Here is a 19,542-nt window from a genome sequence, read left to right on the forward strand (position 1 = left end):
CACAGGATTGGGGCACTCCATGGTACTAAACAGGACTGGCAGCTAAGGTCACTCTGGCAAACCCACAGTCAGCGCTACAATGTATTATATTAATTCAGTTCTATTCCGGCGCTGCCTGTGCAGCTCTGAGTAACGACACTGCTCCGAGACAGCCTGATGACACGGACGGCACAGTAGTATGCCCAAAAGCAAAACCACACGCAAGAGCGTGTGGTTAGCTTTCAAAACCCCCTACATAAGGTCTTGCGCTGCACGCGCAGTGCTACGCACTGCAACGCTAAGCGCAAGACCTAAAAAGGGCAGCATATCTTATCTCAGACTGCTGAAATTCTGTTGCATCACACAAGTCGAAGACATTAAATGTCTCCATATGAAGCCTATAAAATACCCCGTCTTACAAGGAAGTATATCAAATCAGTATGCAATACTTTTCACACAAAAAAAAACCCTGTCATCTTAGTCAGTCAATGCCTTTTCAGATACAAAGACAACTTCTGGTCCAATAGTTCTGCACTTTAGAAAGTATGCTGCCCTGTCACACTCATTTGCATGTAATACGCTAAATGGCTTTTAATACCATTTTTTAAAGGAAATATGCCCATCAGTCTGGTAGATGCTTACAGGAGAATACTTACACTGGCAGATTAAGAGCTAGTTTTAGCGTCTGCACTTTTCTGAGAATTGCTGTGCGGGCCCGCAATACGATGAGTACCCGTGAAAAGTTTTTTCCCTTTTTTTGTAGGAGTTTTTATTGAAAATATGTGTCTCAAATATTGTGTATTTATGACCAATGTTAATGAATTGCACTATGATTATGTCCATGGCTTTTTAAATTATCGTGTCTGAGGTGCTTTTATGAATATGGTTTTATCCAAATAAATTATTTTGGGATTTTTTTTGCATGTAATGCACCTACAATCCGATCTCAGCATGTTGCCTAAGTTGGAGGTAGCCGCCTGCAGAGACATGAGAAAAGATGTTCCTGATCGGTCCCCAAAATCTAAATACAGGGCTAAAAAGTATTAGAGCTTCATTCGTGGCCTGCTTTGCTATACAGCCCCCTTCCCACAAAATATACTGCAAATGTTCTTTCAACAATACTTTAGAAGAATCTAAGCCATGTTTTGTTTCTTCACCCTCCCTTGAGGGTTCTTCCTCACCCACGGGGCTCCACTCACGTCAATATACATGGTGGGTAAATCACCTATTTCAATGATTAACCCAACCATGTGTGTAAGAACTATTATGTCTACATTTCTGCAAACAAATACACATGTAAATGGCACATTTTCCAGCTCATATTTTTGCCTTTACTATTCCTTACCCCAACAGAAAGACCAACACACATTTAGCAGACTGTACTCAGTATTTCCTTCAAGATACCTGGGGTGTACTTGGAATAGGGCATATGGCAGAATCTGCGTGACCACATTAAACGGCCAGTGCCTAGGATCAGGGAGTGAAACAATTAGTGTGAAGTTAACAAAGAACCAAATTCATCCCTATGACCTTAATTAAATGTCTTGTAGACGGGCTTGAAGGATTTCTCCTGTGGTGATATGAATAATCTGTCAAGGGCACAGGGAATAAAATAAAAAGTTTGGTTTCTATATCATTCAAGATTAAATACTGTGGGTGGTGATCTCTCATGGGACCAACAAAACAAGTGTGAACATATAAGATCTAAATCTTAATTTGTGCTCATGTTTACCTATCTAGCTGCCCACATCACAAAAACCATTAATGTGTATGGACAGGATTCTTAGACTGGCTCACACGAAAGTCCAGCACCATGCTAACTACTACCTGGGGACGATTTAAAATCATATTCAGGGCTCCTGCACACAATCAGAGCTCAGTTACCCACTTGCTAGGTTCATGCTTTACAAATCTCCACACCTACAAACATACACATTGACTGTAAAATAAAAAGGTACTACCACTAGTAGGATACAAATTCACAAAACTTTCTATACTTCATCAATAACTATGCATGATTGCCTTTCTATAAGATTGGAAAACATGAAGAAAATTCAGTAAGATGACCAGCAATAAAACAGAAGTGAGATTTAAAATTATCCTCTGACATTATTTGTTTGGTAATTAACAATCTAAAGAGAAGTTTACAGCATGCAGGCTATTTGCATGGGTCAAGCTACATTGCTCTTTGAAAGTCATGAGTCAAAGCGGGAGCCAAGTCATGCCAATAGTAACCAGACCTGGCTGTTATGTGAAATCATTTCATGCCCCTGAAATACGCCCTAAGAAACTCATTAGAAATGTAAGTGGGCCCAAGCACGCTGCTAAAGGTATGATATCATAGATACACTAGTTCCCGTAGGCAACGGGAAACAGAGCCCCCCATCCCTCCCTTCCCTTTTCTACCCCAGTTTAACCCAACAGTTAATTGTTTGCAAGGCTGTGTTGGCAGGCTGTTACACCAACCGTTGATGGGGAACATACATCCACAACGATAAGCAGGATGATATCAGGCATCACACACTACAGGGACGAATTAATTTCTACCCATGAGCGGCAAGCCACATCCGCACAGCAGATAGTCTCATTAGTGTGATAAGACCGACATGCAGACTCCCCAACGACAATCCACCACCACGGGGTTATTTAAGTCTTCCCTAGTAAACCTTTGGACCTTTGGAATATGCGGAGACGTATCCTAACCAGCTAAGGCAAACTGAAATGTTGCAACTTTTGTTGATGTCTACTTACATGCTGCAAATTCATATGGCATTGTTGATTTTTCCATGTACTGATGAATTGAGTCTCAGAACCACCAAAATTGTAAAAACCCAATAAAAAAATTCAAACAAAAAAAAAATCAATGTAAGTGGACACAATCACTCCAGCTCTATGAAATGTATTATTTTGTAAAGCAGCAATTGTTAAGGGTGCTATCCACGATGTAGACTGATGAGCATGTTCCATAAGATCAAACTATCAATGTTTCGAATAAATGTTACTGCTCATTAAACGGGCTGTGGTGCATATAGATTCTGCTGCGTTGACCGCCTCTTCAGCCAGTCCCTTCGAGCTGGAAGGAGGTGGAAAAAGATCTTGAAGTAATGCACGTGGTTGGATTTCAATTAAGAAATGGAAGCGATTCACTTGTCAACTATAAATAAACTATTTGCATAAGTAAATTAAAAGCCAATTCTCCTGCATGTGGGTGTCCACTTTAATTATATATGCTACTGAATGTACAAATGGTTACTGGTCATTTTTGGGAGATGATGCCTTTCTCTGCTGGCAGCTGTTAGTGCCACACCAAGAGGGTGACCTTGCAAAAGGGCAGTGACCGTCAACCTTCACATCATGAACTGACAAGAGCTGTAGCATGACTACTAGGACAACGTCACTGCAGCTATTTTGTAGTCACGGGGTCAGGGACGATCATCTCATTACCACAGCTGAAAGGAGGAATCCTATACATAACAGTAGTTTAAAAGAGCCTATGTTTTCCACTTCCGTGGCCAGTTTATTCTGAAAGTGGCCAAAGCAAATAAAAACCATGATTGTGGCATCGCCAAATGCCTTTTGTCACATATCAAATCAATTAGTACTGCTGACAGGGCACTCGGTGCACTTAATACATTTTTGCTACTCAGCGTTAACTACAAGATTGGGCCCACTCCTTTAGTGGTTTTACTACAGCAGATGTGTAAGGGAGATTAAATGGTTAAATGCACACAATGGGCGATCTGGACTACTGCTAACAGAGCAGGAAAAAAAGTGTAATCGCTGGAAATGCCCATTGCAGATACCCGGCTTTAACTCCCAAAATGGATAAATCAGCAAAAGCCATACTACACTGGCTGTAGTTACACACGGTCTGACCGCTCTTCCCTACCTAACGGTAGCTTTATGACAACCGTGCGTTTTTGGAAAAGTGGAGCATTTCATGTGTTAAACGTGTTTGCATATTGTCACATAGAGCAGGTAGCCATGGCCTTCTGAGAAACTGTCCCTTGCGAGCCTGCGGAGTTCCACCCATTGACGCGGATGTATCTGTCATCAAGCACTAACGGATGGATTGATAAACTCTACAAATTCTACACGAAACCATGCCCCCAAGGAATCCACTACCAAAATTTGTAGAAAGTTGACCTGGGTGACCTAATCTCATTTAACCATAGATCTTTTGTGCACGTAAACTAAGCTAGTATCAATTAATTATAGACACAAACTTATTCATTTTACCTTTTTAAATGGACTGCACTATACCCTGGATTACTTCATAAAGTTCACCCCTCTCAACCATCTTATTACGCCACAGGCGCTGCAGATCCAGCCGACTTCTTGTACTTGGCATGGATGTGCCCTCCAGTTCAAAGAATCTGGATCGAGGGTACACAAATTCTGAGGGATAGGACATCTTTAATTATTTGGTGCACGCCATATTGCAATATGTTGCAGATGTGCATTCGTTTGTCAGACAGCTGACCACTTTACTGTTGGTCTTGGCCAAACTAAGGATAGAAAAGTTGGGGACTGGCTTAAAGATGCTGCTCTTTATAATGATATACCCGATACGTGTTAACCTGCGGTCTGCAACCAGGGCCACTGGGATTATGAGATTATGTGGCTGCTGTGTTTTATGCATAATTATGGATTTGCCGCATTTGCCACATAATCTGCAGATTTGAACAAAAAAAACTTGTTTCTAGCTCAAACAGATCAAAAGTTACTAAAATTGTGGCAACCCGTTTGCTGCACAGTAGAAGGCTCTATGCAGCGGTTGATTGGTTGCTTTTTTTTTTTTTTAAAGAAAATGTTATTATTCGAAACATACAGAAGGGCCCTTGGTGTGCCCAAGCATATACACATACAACAGCATGAGATGAACAATTGCTGGCTAGGATCTCTAAAGTGCTGCGCAAACAAATGACGGACGTAATGCTCAATGAATCATCCATTCACACCCAGTCAAGAGATCTGGGTTAAATCCATCGTTCTTTTGCCACATGGGAACAGTCTAGACCGAACTGCTAACCCAGGTCCTCCCTGGACCGGAAACAAGCATCCTGGGACCGGTTTCAGGGTATGTCACCCTTCTTCAGCCAGGCTAGCTTGAATCCAGTGGCACAGTGAGTAAGGGACCCACGTCTGGGCATACCCATCCAATATAGGGCAAAAAGTGCTATGCAAACAAATGACAGACGGAATGCTTAGTTTAGACCCAGCCATATGCAAATCAGTCTTGACCCTGAATGTACGATTCATTCAGCATTCTGTCCATCATTTGTTTGCGTAGCACTTTTTGCCCTTTGTGGGATGAGTATGCCCAGTGCCCAGACGTGGGTCCCTTGCTCACTGTGCCACTGGATGGAAGCTAGCCTGGCTGAAGAAGGGTGACATACCCTGCAACCGGTCCCAGGATGCTTGTTTCAGGTCCAGGGAGGACTTGGCTTGGCAGTTCGGTCTGGACTGTTCCCATGTGGCACAGGGTCAAGACTGATTTGCATATGGCTGGGTCTAAACTGGGGTGGCATGGTGAGCAAAAGAACGATGGATTTAACCCAGATCTCTTGACTGGGGGTGAATGTAGGATTCATTCAGCATTCCGTCCATCATTTGTTTGCGTAGCACTAGGATCTCTAAAGGGAAGACCATCCTTCAGTTGCTTACCACTGTATCTGGATGTTAAACTAGTACTAATGAGTTGAAACCTTGCGCAAATATTGGAAAATGTTTAATTAATACTATCACAAAATGTGCCAATTAGGCCGTATAACTTGCCTGTTCTTGGTGCATAATTTATTGAACCCTGACGCATAATTTGATCACCCCCATCACCACATGATACCAGTGGCCCTGACAAATAGGAACCCGACCGGAAGATATATAGGGGTGTTCACGAAATACTTACCCTCATGTTGACGCCGCACTTGAGTTTACGACCCGTGTAACTCATGTGGGGCGCCCCCCATCCCTAACCCAGCCATCACTACCGATGTTCACAGGACCTTTACATATTCAGGACGGGACGAGTAAAACAACGGTTTAAGCAGGCTGATGTGGTCCATCAAGTTGTGGATGCTATGTATGAAACTCTAATTAAGCTCTTTGTCGATCTGCAGTATGATCATACACCTAGCTCTCCCTTTTTCTTTTAGTTAAATGAATGTAAATAAACTTACCAGGCCGATTGTTCTCATATATAATGTAATAATGACACTAACTCCTTGCTGTTATATAATGAGATAAATCGCACTCTACATGGGATTGGCATAATACGTCGGTTTCTTTTTGGAACAGCTCTATAGTGTATACTGTAATTTAAGAAAAAATCAAATAAACTGATATTTAAAAAAGAGAAATTGCGGTAGACACCATTTGCAAAATGCTCAGACGACATCTGATCCGTACTAGAGAAAATGCGAGGCGAAGGGGTAATGCGGACATGAGAATAATTCTCATGTGTCTGACTATTTACTCTTTTTATGGCATGTCTTGTCGGTTACTATGGTGCGACTCTGGTGACTAGTGATACGCAAAACTCGCTGGAACGATGCGCCTAACAAATAAGTGCATTCTGCAGATCAGATCAATAACTTTAAAAGAGAACAAAACACGCATCCTTAATGTTATAACAGACATTCAAGCAACATCAGCACAACATGCGAAATTGATAACAGAGCCCGTTCGCTCAAGCGCTTGTAGCCTCTGCGCACGCGCAGTGCCTTGCACTTGGGAAGACAGAAAGTGCACGTCTTACTTTGTAGGTACGATTGCAGTCTGACTGCACATGACAGCCCTGCACACTGCAGATGATGCAGCAAAGCCTAAGGCAATACGGGAGGCACTTTCACAACTGTTTGCCAAATATCGGAAGTCCGGGTGACATTTTTCTCAAAAGGTGCCTCGTAGTGGCGGCCTTAGAGACGAAATTGAGTATATACTGCGGTGCAGCAAAGTTCGGACGCCTCCTGCACGACCCCCAGCTCCCACGAGCCGAGCCTGCAGCTTGGCGGCTCCTGTACCCATCTAGGTGGCAGAGCACGTACACACTGACTGGTGCAGCTGCGAGCTCTGCCAAGCACCCTGCCCCCCCATACGAGTAGAACCTGGACAGCGGCTCCGCGCTCTCCAAGAGCTCGTCCGTCAGTCAGGGAGGTCTGCAGCGAGCTGCATCTGGCGCTCTGTGGAATCACCACTTGGAATGAGCAGCGAGTCTCAGCAGTCATCACTGTGGAACGGTTTCTGTGCATGGTAATAGCAGCTCGTATAGGGTTGCGCGCGCGAGCGTGTTTATCTTGCCGTCACACTAAAAAAACGAAGCTGAATGAACAGAACGGACCTTACCTTTCCCATAGTTCGCCATTGCCCCGCAGTGAACCCGGGGTAGATGGGGACGAAGATGTATTAATGTCCACAGGCGAGCGCGGGGGGGGGGGCTCCGAGGGCGTCCCGGGGGCACCGAGGAGGGCTAGGACCGGCGTGCGCAGCTAGACGGGCTCACCATCCCCAGGTGTGTGTCAGCCTGTCAGCCTCGCGCATGCCATGGCAGAGGACGAGTGCCCGCACAGGAGAGGAGGCAGGCTGACCGAGACCGAGCCGGGCTTCACCACTCCCCCGTGCGCCCTGCAGGAGTGGGACTGGACGGCAGGGGGAAGCACTGGCCAGAGCCCGCATTTCATCAATGGAGGGGGCGGGTCTGAGGGCTACGGAAAGAAATGCACGTCCCCTTCCACTTCCCCTCCCCTACAGAGAGAGCAATGTCGTTTCCTGAAAAGCCCGCAGGGAGGGAGGCGCGAGGCAGGAGAGGGAGATGGCAGCGGCGCTGCGCAATCCAGGAAGGGGGAGTGCACTGAAGAGACGGGAGTGCACTGAAGAGACGGGCTGAGCACTCCCCTCGCAGCAACAGAGCACCTTCACACTCAGGTTTCCACTCCTTTCGAATGAAGGGGCGAGGGCAGCACCCCAGATAAAAAAAATCCCTCCATAGCAGGCCTGGCTCCAGGATTCTGGATATGGGAGGGAAACGGCTCTGGCGGCCCAACAGCTGCAGCACTGAGCCTTGGATTACACAGCGCCTTTTGCACATTCATTCAAAACCCTTTCGAAGAGAAGGGCACTTGTCTGCCTGTCTAGCGGATAGTTCTGTTGTGGTGAGGCTGCTCCAAATAACAATAACCTGCTAGGTGACAGCTTCTTCTTAATACATCAAACACCAAAGAATCAATACAAACAGCAGGTCTCCAACTGCCCACAGCAGTACTTTGAGGATGCTGGCTTGGGATATCCCTAAATAAGAACGGCGTCAGAACTTACACATTCACTCATCTATCCACCTGAACATTCACCGCACCAACTTAAGCACCCACTCCAGAAATCTGTCTGTATCCTACAAGTTACTCATGCCTTAACAGTATATGTTCTGTGACAGATGAAAGCTTGTACTAGTCTGCCCTGCTAGATCTGTTCTGCAAGGAATGGACGATTGCACGTATTGACTTCTGTGAGAGACGGAAGCTTTTTACTTTGCTTCTGCCATACAGTCCTGGTTTTGTGAAGAAGTAACGCTTGCACTGCTGCTGCCCGATTTGTAGCGGTTCTGTCATGGGAAAGGCTTGTGCTGATGCTACCCAAGCTGTAACTGTCCTCTGAGGTTGGGGAGCTTGCACGGTTATTGCCCTAGGCGCACCTGTTCTACAAAGAGGGGTGTTTCCAATGCTGTTGCCCCATCTTATAAAAGTACACATGATATTTTGAATGCACTTCATAACATGCTTAGGTCAGTCAGAAGCTGGACTTAGTACAAACACTAGTTGTGGAGCATTGACCCAGAAACTCTGGCTTTAATCACAGCTTCCCAGCGTGTGCAAACTGTGTGACCCTGGTAAATTACTTTTCTCCCCTCTGGTTCCTTTTCCATAACCATCGAATTTGAGAGCAGGGAAATAATTCAGTTCAGGATGTGCACTGTACAGAAATGTCTTTCACTTAGTTCAAGTTCAGGCATTTATAAAGCGCACTACTCACCCAGAGGGTCTCAAGGCGCTAGAGGGAGGGGTTCATTGTTTGTCGAATAGCCATGTTTTCAGTTCTTTTCTGAAGGAGATGTGATTCTGAGTAAGGCGGAGGTGGGTGGGGAGTGAGTTCCAGGTCTTGGCAGCCAGGAAGGAGAAGGATCTGCCACGCATGGTGGTTTTTCGGATGCGCGGGACTGCGGCGAGGGCTTGATTGGATGATCTTAGTTGGCGGGTGGGATAGTAGAAGGACAGTCGAGTGTTGAGGCATTCGGGTCCTAGCTTATAAAGGGCCTTGTGTGCGTGGGTAAGAAGGCGGAAAGTAATTCTTTTGTTGACGGGAAGCCAGTGGAGGTTTTTTAGGTGACCGGTGATGTGCTCTTGGCGCGGGAGGTCTAATATGAGTCTCGCTGATGCGTTTTGGATGCGCTGGAGCTTTTTCTGCAATTTTGTTGCAATTCCGGCGTAGAGTGTGTTGCCATAGTCAAGTCGACTCGTGACCAGTGCATGGGTGACAGTTTTCCTTGTTTCGAGGGGGATCCAGCGGAAGATCTTTTTGAGAATGCGAAGGACGTTGAAGCAGGAGGACGATACGGCGTTGACTTGTCTGGACATTGATAGAGAGGAATCTAGAATGAAGCCAAGGTTACATGCATGGTTTGTGGGTGTGGGCGCTGATCCCAAAGCGGAAGGCCACCAGGAGTCATCCCAAGCTGAGGGGGAGGATCCTAGGATGAGCACCTCCGTTTTGTCTGAGTTGAGTTTTAAGCGGCTCTGTTTCATCCATTCGGCTACTTCTTTCATACCTTCGTGAAGGTTGTTTTTGGCGGTGTTGGGGTCTTTGGTGAGGGAAAGGATTAGCTGGGTGTCGTCGGCGTAGGAGATGATGTTGAGGTTGTGTTGACGTGCGATGGAGGCGAGGGGACTCATGTAGACGTTGAAGAGGGTGGGACTGAGTGAGGAGCCTTGAGGTACGCCGCAGATGACTTCGGTGGGCTCTGAGTAGAAAGGGGGGAGTCGGACTCTCTGGGTTCTTCCGGCTAGGAACGAGATGATCCAGTCCAAGGCTTTACCTTGAATGCCGATGTTGTTGAGGCTTTGTATGAGGGTGTTATGACAGACAGTGTCGAAGGCGGCGGAGAGGTCGAGTAGAATGAGGGCCACTGTTTCACCGTTGTCTAAGAGTGCTCGGATGTCGTCGGTCGCCGCAATGAGGGCGGTTTCGGTGCTGTGTTTGGCTCGAAAGCCGTGCTGTGAGGGATCCAGGGAGTTGTTGGATTCAAGGAAGGCTGCGAGTTGGCTATTGACGGCTTTCTCGATGACTTTGGCCGGGAAAGGGAGGAGGGAAATGGGTCGGTAGTTTTTCAGTTCTGAGGGGTCTGCTGTTGGTTTTTTCAGAAGGGCGCTGAGTTCGGCGTGTTTCCATATTTCTGGAAAGGTGGCGGAGTTGAAGGAGCAGTTGATGACGTCGCGGAGTTGGGGGGCGATGATGGAGTCAGCTTTGTTGAAGATGTAGTGGGGACAGGGGTCAGAAGGTGAGCCAGAGTGGATTGAGTTCATGAGGCGAATGGTGTCTTCAATGGTGACTGGGTTCCAGGAGTTAAGGTAGTTAGTTGGAGGGGTGGGATCTGAAGGGGGTGGGGTGAGTTGTTCATTGGGAGTATTCTTGAAGCTGTTGTGGATGTCGGCAATTTTGTTGTAGAAGAAGGAGGATAACGCATCGCAGAGGTCTTGGGAGTTAGTGATGTCGTTGGATGCTGCGGGAGGGTTGGTGAATTCTTTGACGATATTGAAGAGTTCCTTGCTGTTATGGGAGTTGTTGTCGAGACGGTCCTTAAATGCTGATTTCTTGGCGGATCGAATCAGTTGGTGGTGTTTGCGGGTGGCTGTCTTGAGGGAGGTCATGTTGTCTGAGGTTGGTTCTTTTCTCCAATTCTTCTCCAGGGTGCGGCATGTCTTCTTGGATTTTTTAAGGTCATCATTGAACCAGGGAGCCTTTTTGCTGGATGATTTCAACTGGTGTTTTTTCAGGGGTGCTAGTTCGTCTGCACTGTGGGTAATCCATTGCCTGAGGTTGGTGGCCGCTTGGTCTGGGTCCGTTGCTAGGGTGGGAGTATTTTGGCTGAGTGATGTGAGGAGTTGGTCAGTGGTGATTTTGTGCCATTTTCTTCGGGGAATGGGTTGTGGACGGTTGTGGGTCAGGGTTGTTTTGTAGCTGAAGTGAACACAGCTGTGATCCGTCCAGTGGAGAGCTGTAGTGAGATCGAAGGAGATGTGTTTGCTGGAGGTGAAAATAGGGTCGAGCGTGTGTCCGGCTGTGTGAGTGGGGGTGTTAACAAGTTGTTTGAGTCCGAGATTGGCCATGTTGTCCAGGAGGGTGGTGGTATTGTTGTCGAGAATGTTGTCAAGGTGGTAGTTGAGGTCTCCTAGAAGAATGTAGTTCTCCGAGGCGAGGGCGTGCGGGGTGATGAAGTCAGTGATGATGTCGCTGAATTGAGATCGGGAGCCTGGGGGTCTGTAAATGAGGGTTCCTCTAAGTGTGGTCCTGGGGTCGGTGTGGATCTGAAAGTGGAGGTGTTCGGCGGATGCAAGATTGTCGTCAGAGCAGGTTGTAATTTTGATGGTGTTTCTATGGACGATGGCGATGCCTCCTCCAGTTTGATCGGTGCGGTCTTTCCGAATGATCTTGTAAGAGTCCGGTATGGCTATGGCGATGTCAGGGGCAGAGGATGCATTCATCCATGTTTCAGTGAGGAAAGCGATGTCAGGTGACGCGGTGTCCATTAGGTCCCAGAGTTCGGTTGCATGTCTGTGGACCGAGCGGGTGTTCAGTAGGATGCATTTCAAGTCGTTGGGTTCGGAGCTGAGTGTGGAGGAAGTGTGTTTGGTGAGGGTCCTGAAGCAGTTGAACTTACAGGAGAGGCAAGAGAATGGGCCGTGGGTACGTCCTGGGGTTGCTGCGCAGCAAAGTGGGGTGCGTCCGGGGTTGAGGGCGAGGAGAGTAGCGGCATCATAAGTTACTCTGGGGGGTTGGGAGCGGCATAGAGCAGGGGGACGGGCGCTGGGTGCGGTCCAGGCGCGGACGGGCGTAGACGGGCTTACCTTTGGCGCACCTTCGGCGCGCATGGGGCGTGTCCGCTGCGCGTGAACGCTGCGCGTATTGGCATCGGTCATATATGGATAGTGGAGGGGGAGGGGCGGGGGTGGAGCAGCTGGGAGGCGGGAGGCGGGGTGGATATCCGGGGAGGGAAGGCTTCACAACAACAACAACAAGAGACTAAACAAGATGGCAGTCGGCCAAAAACCAATGCAGAGATGGGGGCACACAGTATAAATGACACGCACAGACTGATCAACAAAATCGGGCACAGACAGTCAAATAAATGGAAGGCAAGGCAAGCAGACAGAGCTCAGCGTTACAGCACGTTATGGAGGCTAGCGCTGTGTGATTATGCTAATTGGTGCAAGTGGCAAAAAGAGCTACGCTGCGAGACAGACAGTGCAACTATGGAGGACTTGGAGCGCTATGGGGATGAGTAGTTAACTATTGAAACCAGGCGCTATGGGAGTAAGTGGTTGAGGTCCGGTGCAGCTTAGCTCTAATCAAGGCAGGGAATGAAAATATTTAGTATCGGCCGTTATGCAATTCTAGAGTTACGGTCGGGCGCTGGGGGAGTGGATAATTCAGTCGAGTGAAGCTCGGGTCAGGTAACAATACCGCACTTGGGTCGGGCCGGCAGCTTCAGGTGGAGCGGCCGCGTCTGACGAGTCAGGGCGGTCACAGAGGTCTCGTGGAGAGATCGAGCCTGAAGAACTGTGGGGGGGCGGAGCAGCCGGGAGGCGGGAGGCGGGGTGGATATCCGGGGAGGGAAGGCTTCACAACAACAACAAGAGACTAAACAAGATGGCAGTCGGCCAAAAACCAATGCAGAGATGGGGGCACAAAGTATAAATGACACGCACAGACTGATCAACAAAATCGGGCACAGACAGTCAAACAAATGGAAGGCAAGGCAAGCAGACAGAGCTCAGCGTTACAGCACGTTATGGAGGCTAGCGCTGTGTGATTATGCTAATTGGTGCACGTGGCAAAAAGCGCTACGCTGCGAGACAGACAGTGCAACTATGGAGGACTTGGAGCGCTATGGGGATGAGTAGTTAACTATTGAAACCAGGCGCTATGGGAGTAAGTGGTTGAGGTCCGGTGCAGCTTAGCTCTAATCAAGGCAGGGAATGAAAATATTTAGTATCGGCCGTTATGCAATTCTAGAGTTACGGTCGGGCGCTGGGGGAGTGGATAATTCAGTCGAGTGAAGCTCAGGTCAGGTAACAATACCGCACTTGGGTCGGGCCGGCAGCTTCAGGTGGAGCGGCCGCGTCTGACGAGTCACTTATATAGTATACTATCACATAACATTGCTTCATCAGTAACAACACTAAAGACATTGTATAGATGGCACTAGACAACTGACCTGCCTCTTGAGTCACTAATAAAATTGTCATTGGGGTGGAAGGTCGAAAGAATCTGATAGCCACCGAGGATTGAAATTGCAAAATGTCCCTAAGGCAGCCTAGTTTCAATCCTGGCTTCCAAGATTGACCAAACAGCATGACCCTAAGCAATTTCTGTTCTTCCTAGTGCTTCATTTTCCACGATCATCATAACCTAGAGCACCTTCAACTATTTAACTTAATGACGCATACACTGTACAACAATCTCTACTGTGTATGGTTTAATAGACCATAATATATCTACAGCTACAAAAAATAAACGCTTATATAGGAGAAAAGAGTCCACTGACTTGCCTCTGGAGTCAATAATAATACTGTTAAGGCAGAACGGGTGAGGTTCACAAATTCTAATAAAGGTCACTATGAATACTATAAATACACTATGTAAAAGGTCACACCGTATCTATACATAAAGTGGTAGTCAGTGAGATTTCACCAGAGAAGGAGGTCCCAGATCAGCCTCTACTGCGCTGCTTTTCCAGACAGAGTGCAAAACAGACGGGGCTTCTCAGAATTAGGATAACCGGAAGTCACCGTCTCACTACCACTCCCCTATTGGCTCTAGTAGTGAGGCAGGAGATGCTTCTGCTTCCCACATTCAGTGAGCTGTGGGTGAGGCATGGCAGCGCCGGCTTGGCCGGTTTCATAGTTCAGGCTACAATTATAGTGACTCCCTCTGTGAAACATGCTAGTACGTTGGGAGTCCTCTTCAAGGAGTGACCCTATGGAAATTTGCCCCATCACCCTCGTCCCCCTTTCTGAGGCTGATGAACATGTTGTATAAAGCAGAAACTATGGCACAATATCTGATGTGAGATACCTATATTCATGGGGAAGACACTAGACCCTACAGGGGCAATATTCAAGTCTCGAAACATGTCAATGGAAAAGAAAAGTAAGGTCCGTGCTCCTCTCTCCTATTTTCAATCTTGTGGAAGGGAGACACCAGTAAATAACATTTTAGCTCACCCACTTACCATTTCAATATTAGTCTGACAGTTTAACAAAGGGAAAACATAAATGCAGACATGAGTGGCAAAACCATGTCCAAACTAGGGAACCCATACATAGGAGACCGTACAACCAGTGAACAGTAGTACTCTTGAATGCTTCCCTGGGCAAACTATTGAGCTCACCGATTAAGCATATAACGCTAGGTAGGTGAGTGTTCATCAAACTTTATAAGTGAACATATGCTAATTCAACAAGATGGTTGGCTGTTTCTTCCAAGAGTTGTGTACTTGTATGTTTATTGAGAATATACTACAGTACTTCAATGACCCACTTTTTCTTTAGTATATTTTTTCCCGTGTTGTACCTATCCTGTATGTGTGGGAAAACAGTGTTCTATTCCTTCTGCTACTGCCATATGTCCTCAACATATTTGTGTTATTGAAGGTTGAGATGCTGTTATCCATGATGTACCTTTGTGCTAGGAAGTTCGGTATACAACTTCCCACAAGAAAAAACTATTCACATTGCTTGTTTTAATGCATGATGTGAGTGAAAGAGTGAATCCTCACAAAATAAGTGAACAGAATTTACTTTTCGATTTACATATGAAAAACATTTTAAAAAATGAAGTAGTCAACTAACATTTTGCTTAAAAAATAGCTGATAAGATGACTAGAATTTTGAAACATAGCTGACAAAGTTGCCAGTTCTGGCATTTTATCCAACAGCACTTTGTATGCTGTGGTTTGGAGCCCATAATGAAACTGTTCGCAGCAACACTACAAGACCCATAAAGCAACATGTTGTTGGTTGAAGGAAGGGAAAAAAAAATGGTGGTATCCTGTATCGCAGTGCCAAAGTACAGAGTAGTGAAATGCAAATAACATTTTGTTCCTGGCTTTCTGCCTTTTTTCTTGTAGGCAATTACAGATTAAACAGCTCAGTGGTCTAGAGAGCAAGATGACATTTAACATGCAAATACACGCATCTCACCGATAAAGGACTAACATTTACATTGCAAATTGTGTTACATACTAGAAAAATGTGAGCAGCAGCAGTTATAGCATCTAGAGACACACAGAGGAAAAAGGCCCCGTCACTGCTATTTCAGATCACATCCTCGGCCTAGAGTTTGGTGCTAGTTCGGAAGTGCGCTTACAACACCTCTGTGAAGCGTTTAACAAGTGCAGGACATGCCGAAGGTGCTACTCCGCAAGGGCCTTAATTGGGCTATGAAGGAGCCTGGGTGGGCCACGAAGATATACAAGGGAAGCAGGCAACAATCAACAGTGGTGTTTTGGACATCAGGGGTTTAGACGGACATCTGTCCAATATAGACAAGTATAAAAAGCGAAAGTAACATTTTTAACAAGATTAGATCAAGTGGATATGACCTATCACCATGCTAAGCACCCATTTTCGGTCTTTAACTTTAAACTACCTTCTGATGGGAGTGTGCATCATGTTTCTTTAGCTGTGGTGGAGTGCCATGGCATACTGTGCAGTTCATTTGTCGATGGATAATGATGTAATAACCGTAAATTTCTTACTCACTGAACTCACTCTGATGTGACCCTTGCTGACTGCAGTCAGGGCATTAAGAGTGGAGGGTCTTCTGTAAACACATTGTGTGATCTTATTCTTAGGTGCTGTCAATATTTCACAAGTGTTAATACCCCTTTCATACACTTCCACATAAAATGGTAATTACAACTGGCACCTATGTGACTATCGCTCTGTACACTTTGCAGAAACACCAAGGATTGCATGGTGTAGGAACAAGAATGTATGCTACATGGTAACATACATTAGCCCCTACCCCAAGTGCCCACCAGCATGTGAAACTGGTATCCTGGCTTTTTGTTTTCCTCTGGCACCACATTAATCTAGCTTGGGCTGGGAGGCTTAGGCCAGTCCCTGGAAATGTGAGGTCCAAACCCAATGTGTGACCTTCAGGGGCGCACAAAGCATACCATAGTAGGCATAGAGCTGCTCATGGCCTGGGTGAGTCACAAAGCGAAGATGGCAGCATATCACGTTTTTATTAATCACACTTCTGTGTCCAGGAGAGTAAATTCTACTGACCTTTCTTATGTAATGTTCCACTGTTAGGTGAGGCCAAGGACCTTGGAGAGGGAGAGAAGGAGAAGGGGAGAGGAGGAGAAGGGAAGAGGAGGAGAGAGAAAGAGAGATAAAACCCCCTGTGATTCTGGGCAAATCACTTAATCTCCCCGTGCCTAAAAAAAATGAATGCGTGTCCTCATGTAACGTAACTGGTGCTATGTAAAGTGCTCTGATAACTGATTCGGTTTGGTTCTAGTTCGCGCTATATAAAACTCTGCAAAAAAAAAAAAAAGATAGTGTGTGTTTGTGTCAAGTGTATGTGTAGGCAATGAGTGTGTGTCACAGGTATGGTAGTATGACTGTGCGTGATGAGAGTCTGAGTACTGGGACCAGTGGGATCCATCTTGGGTGACCGCTGGTTTAGCATAGCACAAGATGTAGGGTTGGAAACAGATTACCACAGTGCAACCTTTCCAAATTCAATGATGGCCTTGTGAACAAAGGGCTGCTGACTAGTTCTTCCTAAGCACGGTCATTAGGAAGATGGTAGGGGTAGAGGTGGGATTGCAATTTCAGGTGTTCAATGTGAACTTTTTATGAAGGGTCTGTCCTTCTGTCTCTCCCAGATTACCTCTTCTAGACTGCTGATGACAGCCAGGTGCAGACTTCGGACACTTAAGTGTGCCCTTGTTTTGGATCCTCCTGCTTTAAGCCAGCATAATTGCAACCAGTTTTGAGAATAATTGCCCTGCACAAAGGCTGTGACTCAGGAAAAGCCAGAGAATGGCATCTGAAAGAGAGCCAATCCAAACTAGTTCTGAAACCTTAGACAATGGATCAGCATCCCCAATCTGGAAATGTGTATTAAAGTGTGATCTGGGGGCGTGGTCTGGCTGAGCACCAGATGGCCGCTTGACCATAAAGCTCTGGAGCTGCAGCTCATTAATCGCAGCCATGCTCCGTTTCACTGTTGTCCCCGCAGCAGCTGGTCGGACTGGCAGATGCCCGCTGACCCGTAGAGCAACCCGGGCCCTTCGGAGGTGAAATTTGCTGACTCCTCAGTGACGCTCTGACTTTTGCTGCCTGCGGCCTGACGTGGCCCTTGGAGGCCCAGAGACGACAGGGGTCAGGGGGGTCTGAGGGCGGGACCACGGTAGAGCTGAGCGGCCACGCTGCAATTGAGGCCGCAGCAGAGGGGACTCTCTGGCGTGCGGTGGCCCGGAAGACATCTCGTCGCCGCATGCTAACATCCAGGGGTGGATTGGCACTGCGGGCACTCGGGCATGGGCAAAGGGTCAGTGTCTCAGTGCACTCGGTGGGCCTTTTTTTCCCCCTTTACCATTCCACAGAGAGCACTGACAGGGAGAGTGTGGTACACAATGAATGATGCGTAGTCCAGTTGTAGTAGAAGATCCCTCTTTATTAGCAGGTAAGTTAGGTGGCAGATTATAGGATAGGAAGTTACAAGGAGAAAACCCCACCAGGAGAGAGCTTCCAGCTCCTCAGCCTGAGATGACGAACTGACTCTCTAGCTAGAGTCAGGCACTTAAACATTCCATGATGTCACAGGACATTCTGATGCAGTGGTAGAGGGGGAAAAGATATAGTAAGCATTTACCACACATCCTCTTCCGTTAGTGAACAACAGCAAGTAATAAGTTAAGACGGAGCAGAAGAAACCAGAAGAGACTGTAGACATAAGAGCAAGTCAAAGAGACAATTTGAAAAGCAGGAAACTCAAGCGTGAAAGAAGAGAGAAAATTAAAAGAGGCATGTAGAAAGAAATGCAAAATTACATAACATGCCCATCCACCCTCCTTAATAAAACAAGGTAGCGATCCCGGTAAACTAAGTAGGGTGTATCAACTAAATGACAAATTGTGTGCAGATGGAAGAAAGCACAATAAGATAAAATGGTAACCTACACAGAAAAAGGTATGCTTTGTAGACTAAAAAGGTATGCTTTGTAGACTAGCGCATGACATGCACTAACAACCTCCCCTCTAAGGGTACACTTAGGAGAGCAACCTTTAAACTGTGGAACACAACAACTCCCCAGGAAAGGGTACACCAGAGGAAACTAACGCCCCTGGAACAAAATACACAGTAGCCACACACTAACAAAAGTGGCGGAACTACACCAAGAGGTAGCGCTGACAACGCACCCCGACTACTCACAAAGAGTGATGCAACTTAGACCAACACAGACAACCTCCCCTAACAAAAGGGTACACCATTGAACAAAGAAGAAATTGTTCAATGCAACATCACATAATGGCGGCGCTGACTACGCACACCACTTTCCGCAGAAAAGGGTACACAAAGATACTAATCCTTGAAACTTTCGAACAAAATAGTTACATGCAGACAACCTCCCCTAATAAAAGGGTACACCACGTGAAAGTGCGTAACGTAACTTCTCCAAAGGGTAACAACAAAACCCTAGGAAACAAAATGTAGGCGCTGACTGGCACCACAACCCCACAACCTCCCCTAAGTAAGGGTACACCATGAGTCCTAACCCTAAGTACATGGATGGGGTAATAACCAGACACAAACACCCTAGCTGGCAAAGCAGGGTGAAACACAGGAAACACACCACGTGAGACCATACGTCCCCTATATATGTAAATATACAGGGTACGCCATAAGGTACAACATGGACCAAGTTTCAAAATATGGCATCGACTGGCCACAGACCCTCCCCTAAATAAAGGTACACCATAGGGTACTAACCCTTAGTACGTGAACGGGCACAAACACCCTAGCTGCCAAAGTAGGGTGAAACACAGGATACACACACCCTGTGAGACCAAAACAGCACCACCCCCTATATACATATATAGGGTACACCATAAGACACAAGATGACCCTAGGAACCAGAATTGGCATTGATTGGCACCACAACCTCCCCTAAATAAGGGTACACCTTAGGGTTAAGATGTTGCCTTAGGAAACGAACACAGACACCACTACTGTGCAATGTAAAATGAAAACACACACAAATTTAAGAACAAATTGA

At 46.5% G+C, this 19,542-nt stretch overlaps 1 protein-coding gene across 2 annotated transcripts in view; it reads right to left on the reverse strand.

Moving 5' to 3' along the window:
- UGP2 (UDP-glucose pyrophosphorylase 2) overlaps nucleotides 1-19,542 on the reverse strand; it is a 476,638-nt gene that overhangs the window by 350,173 nt on the left and 106,923 nt on the right. The window contains exon 1 of one of the 2 annotated variants that reach the window (XM_078649433.1): nucleotides 7,324-7,757. The exons of the other annotated variant lie outside the window; for it this stretch is intronic. Within the exon in view, the coding sequence (XP_078505559.1) occupies nucleotides 7,324-7,342 (19 nt within the window). The 5' untranslated portion in view covers nucleotides 7,343-7,757. Of the gene's footprint in view, nucleotides 1-7,323; nucleotides 7,758-19,542 lie in introns of those variants that run through there. 2 annotated transcript variants of the gene reach the window in all.

Source organism: Lissotriton helveticus, chromosome 6, assembly GCF_964261635.1.
Source record: "Lissotriton helveticus chromosome 6, aLisHel1.1, whole genome shotgun sequence".
Taxonomy (NCBI): Eukaryota; Metazoa; Chordata; class Amphibia; order Caudata; family Salamandridae; genus Lissotriton; species Lissotriton helveticus.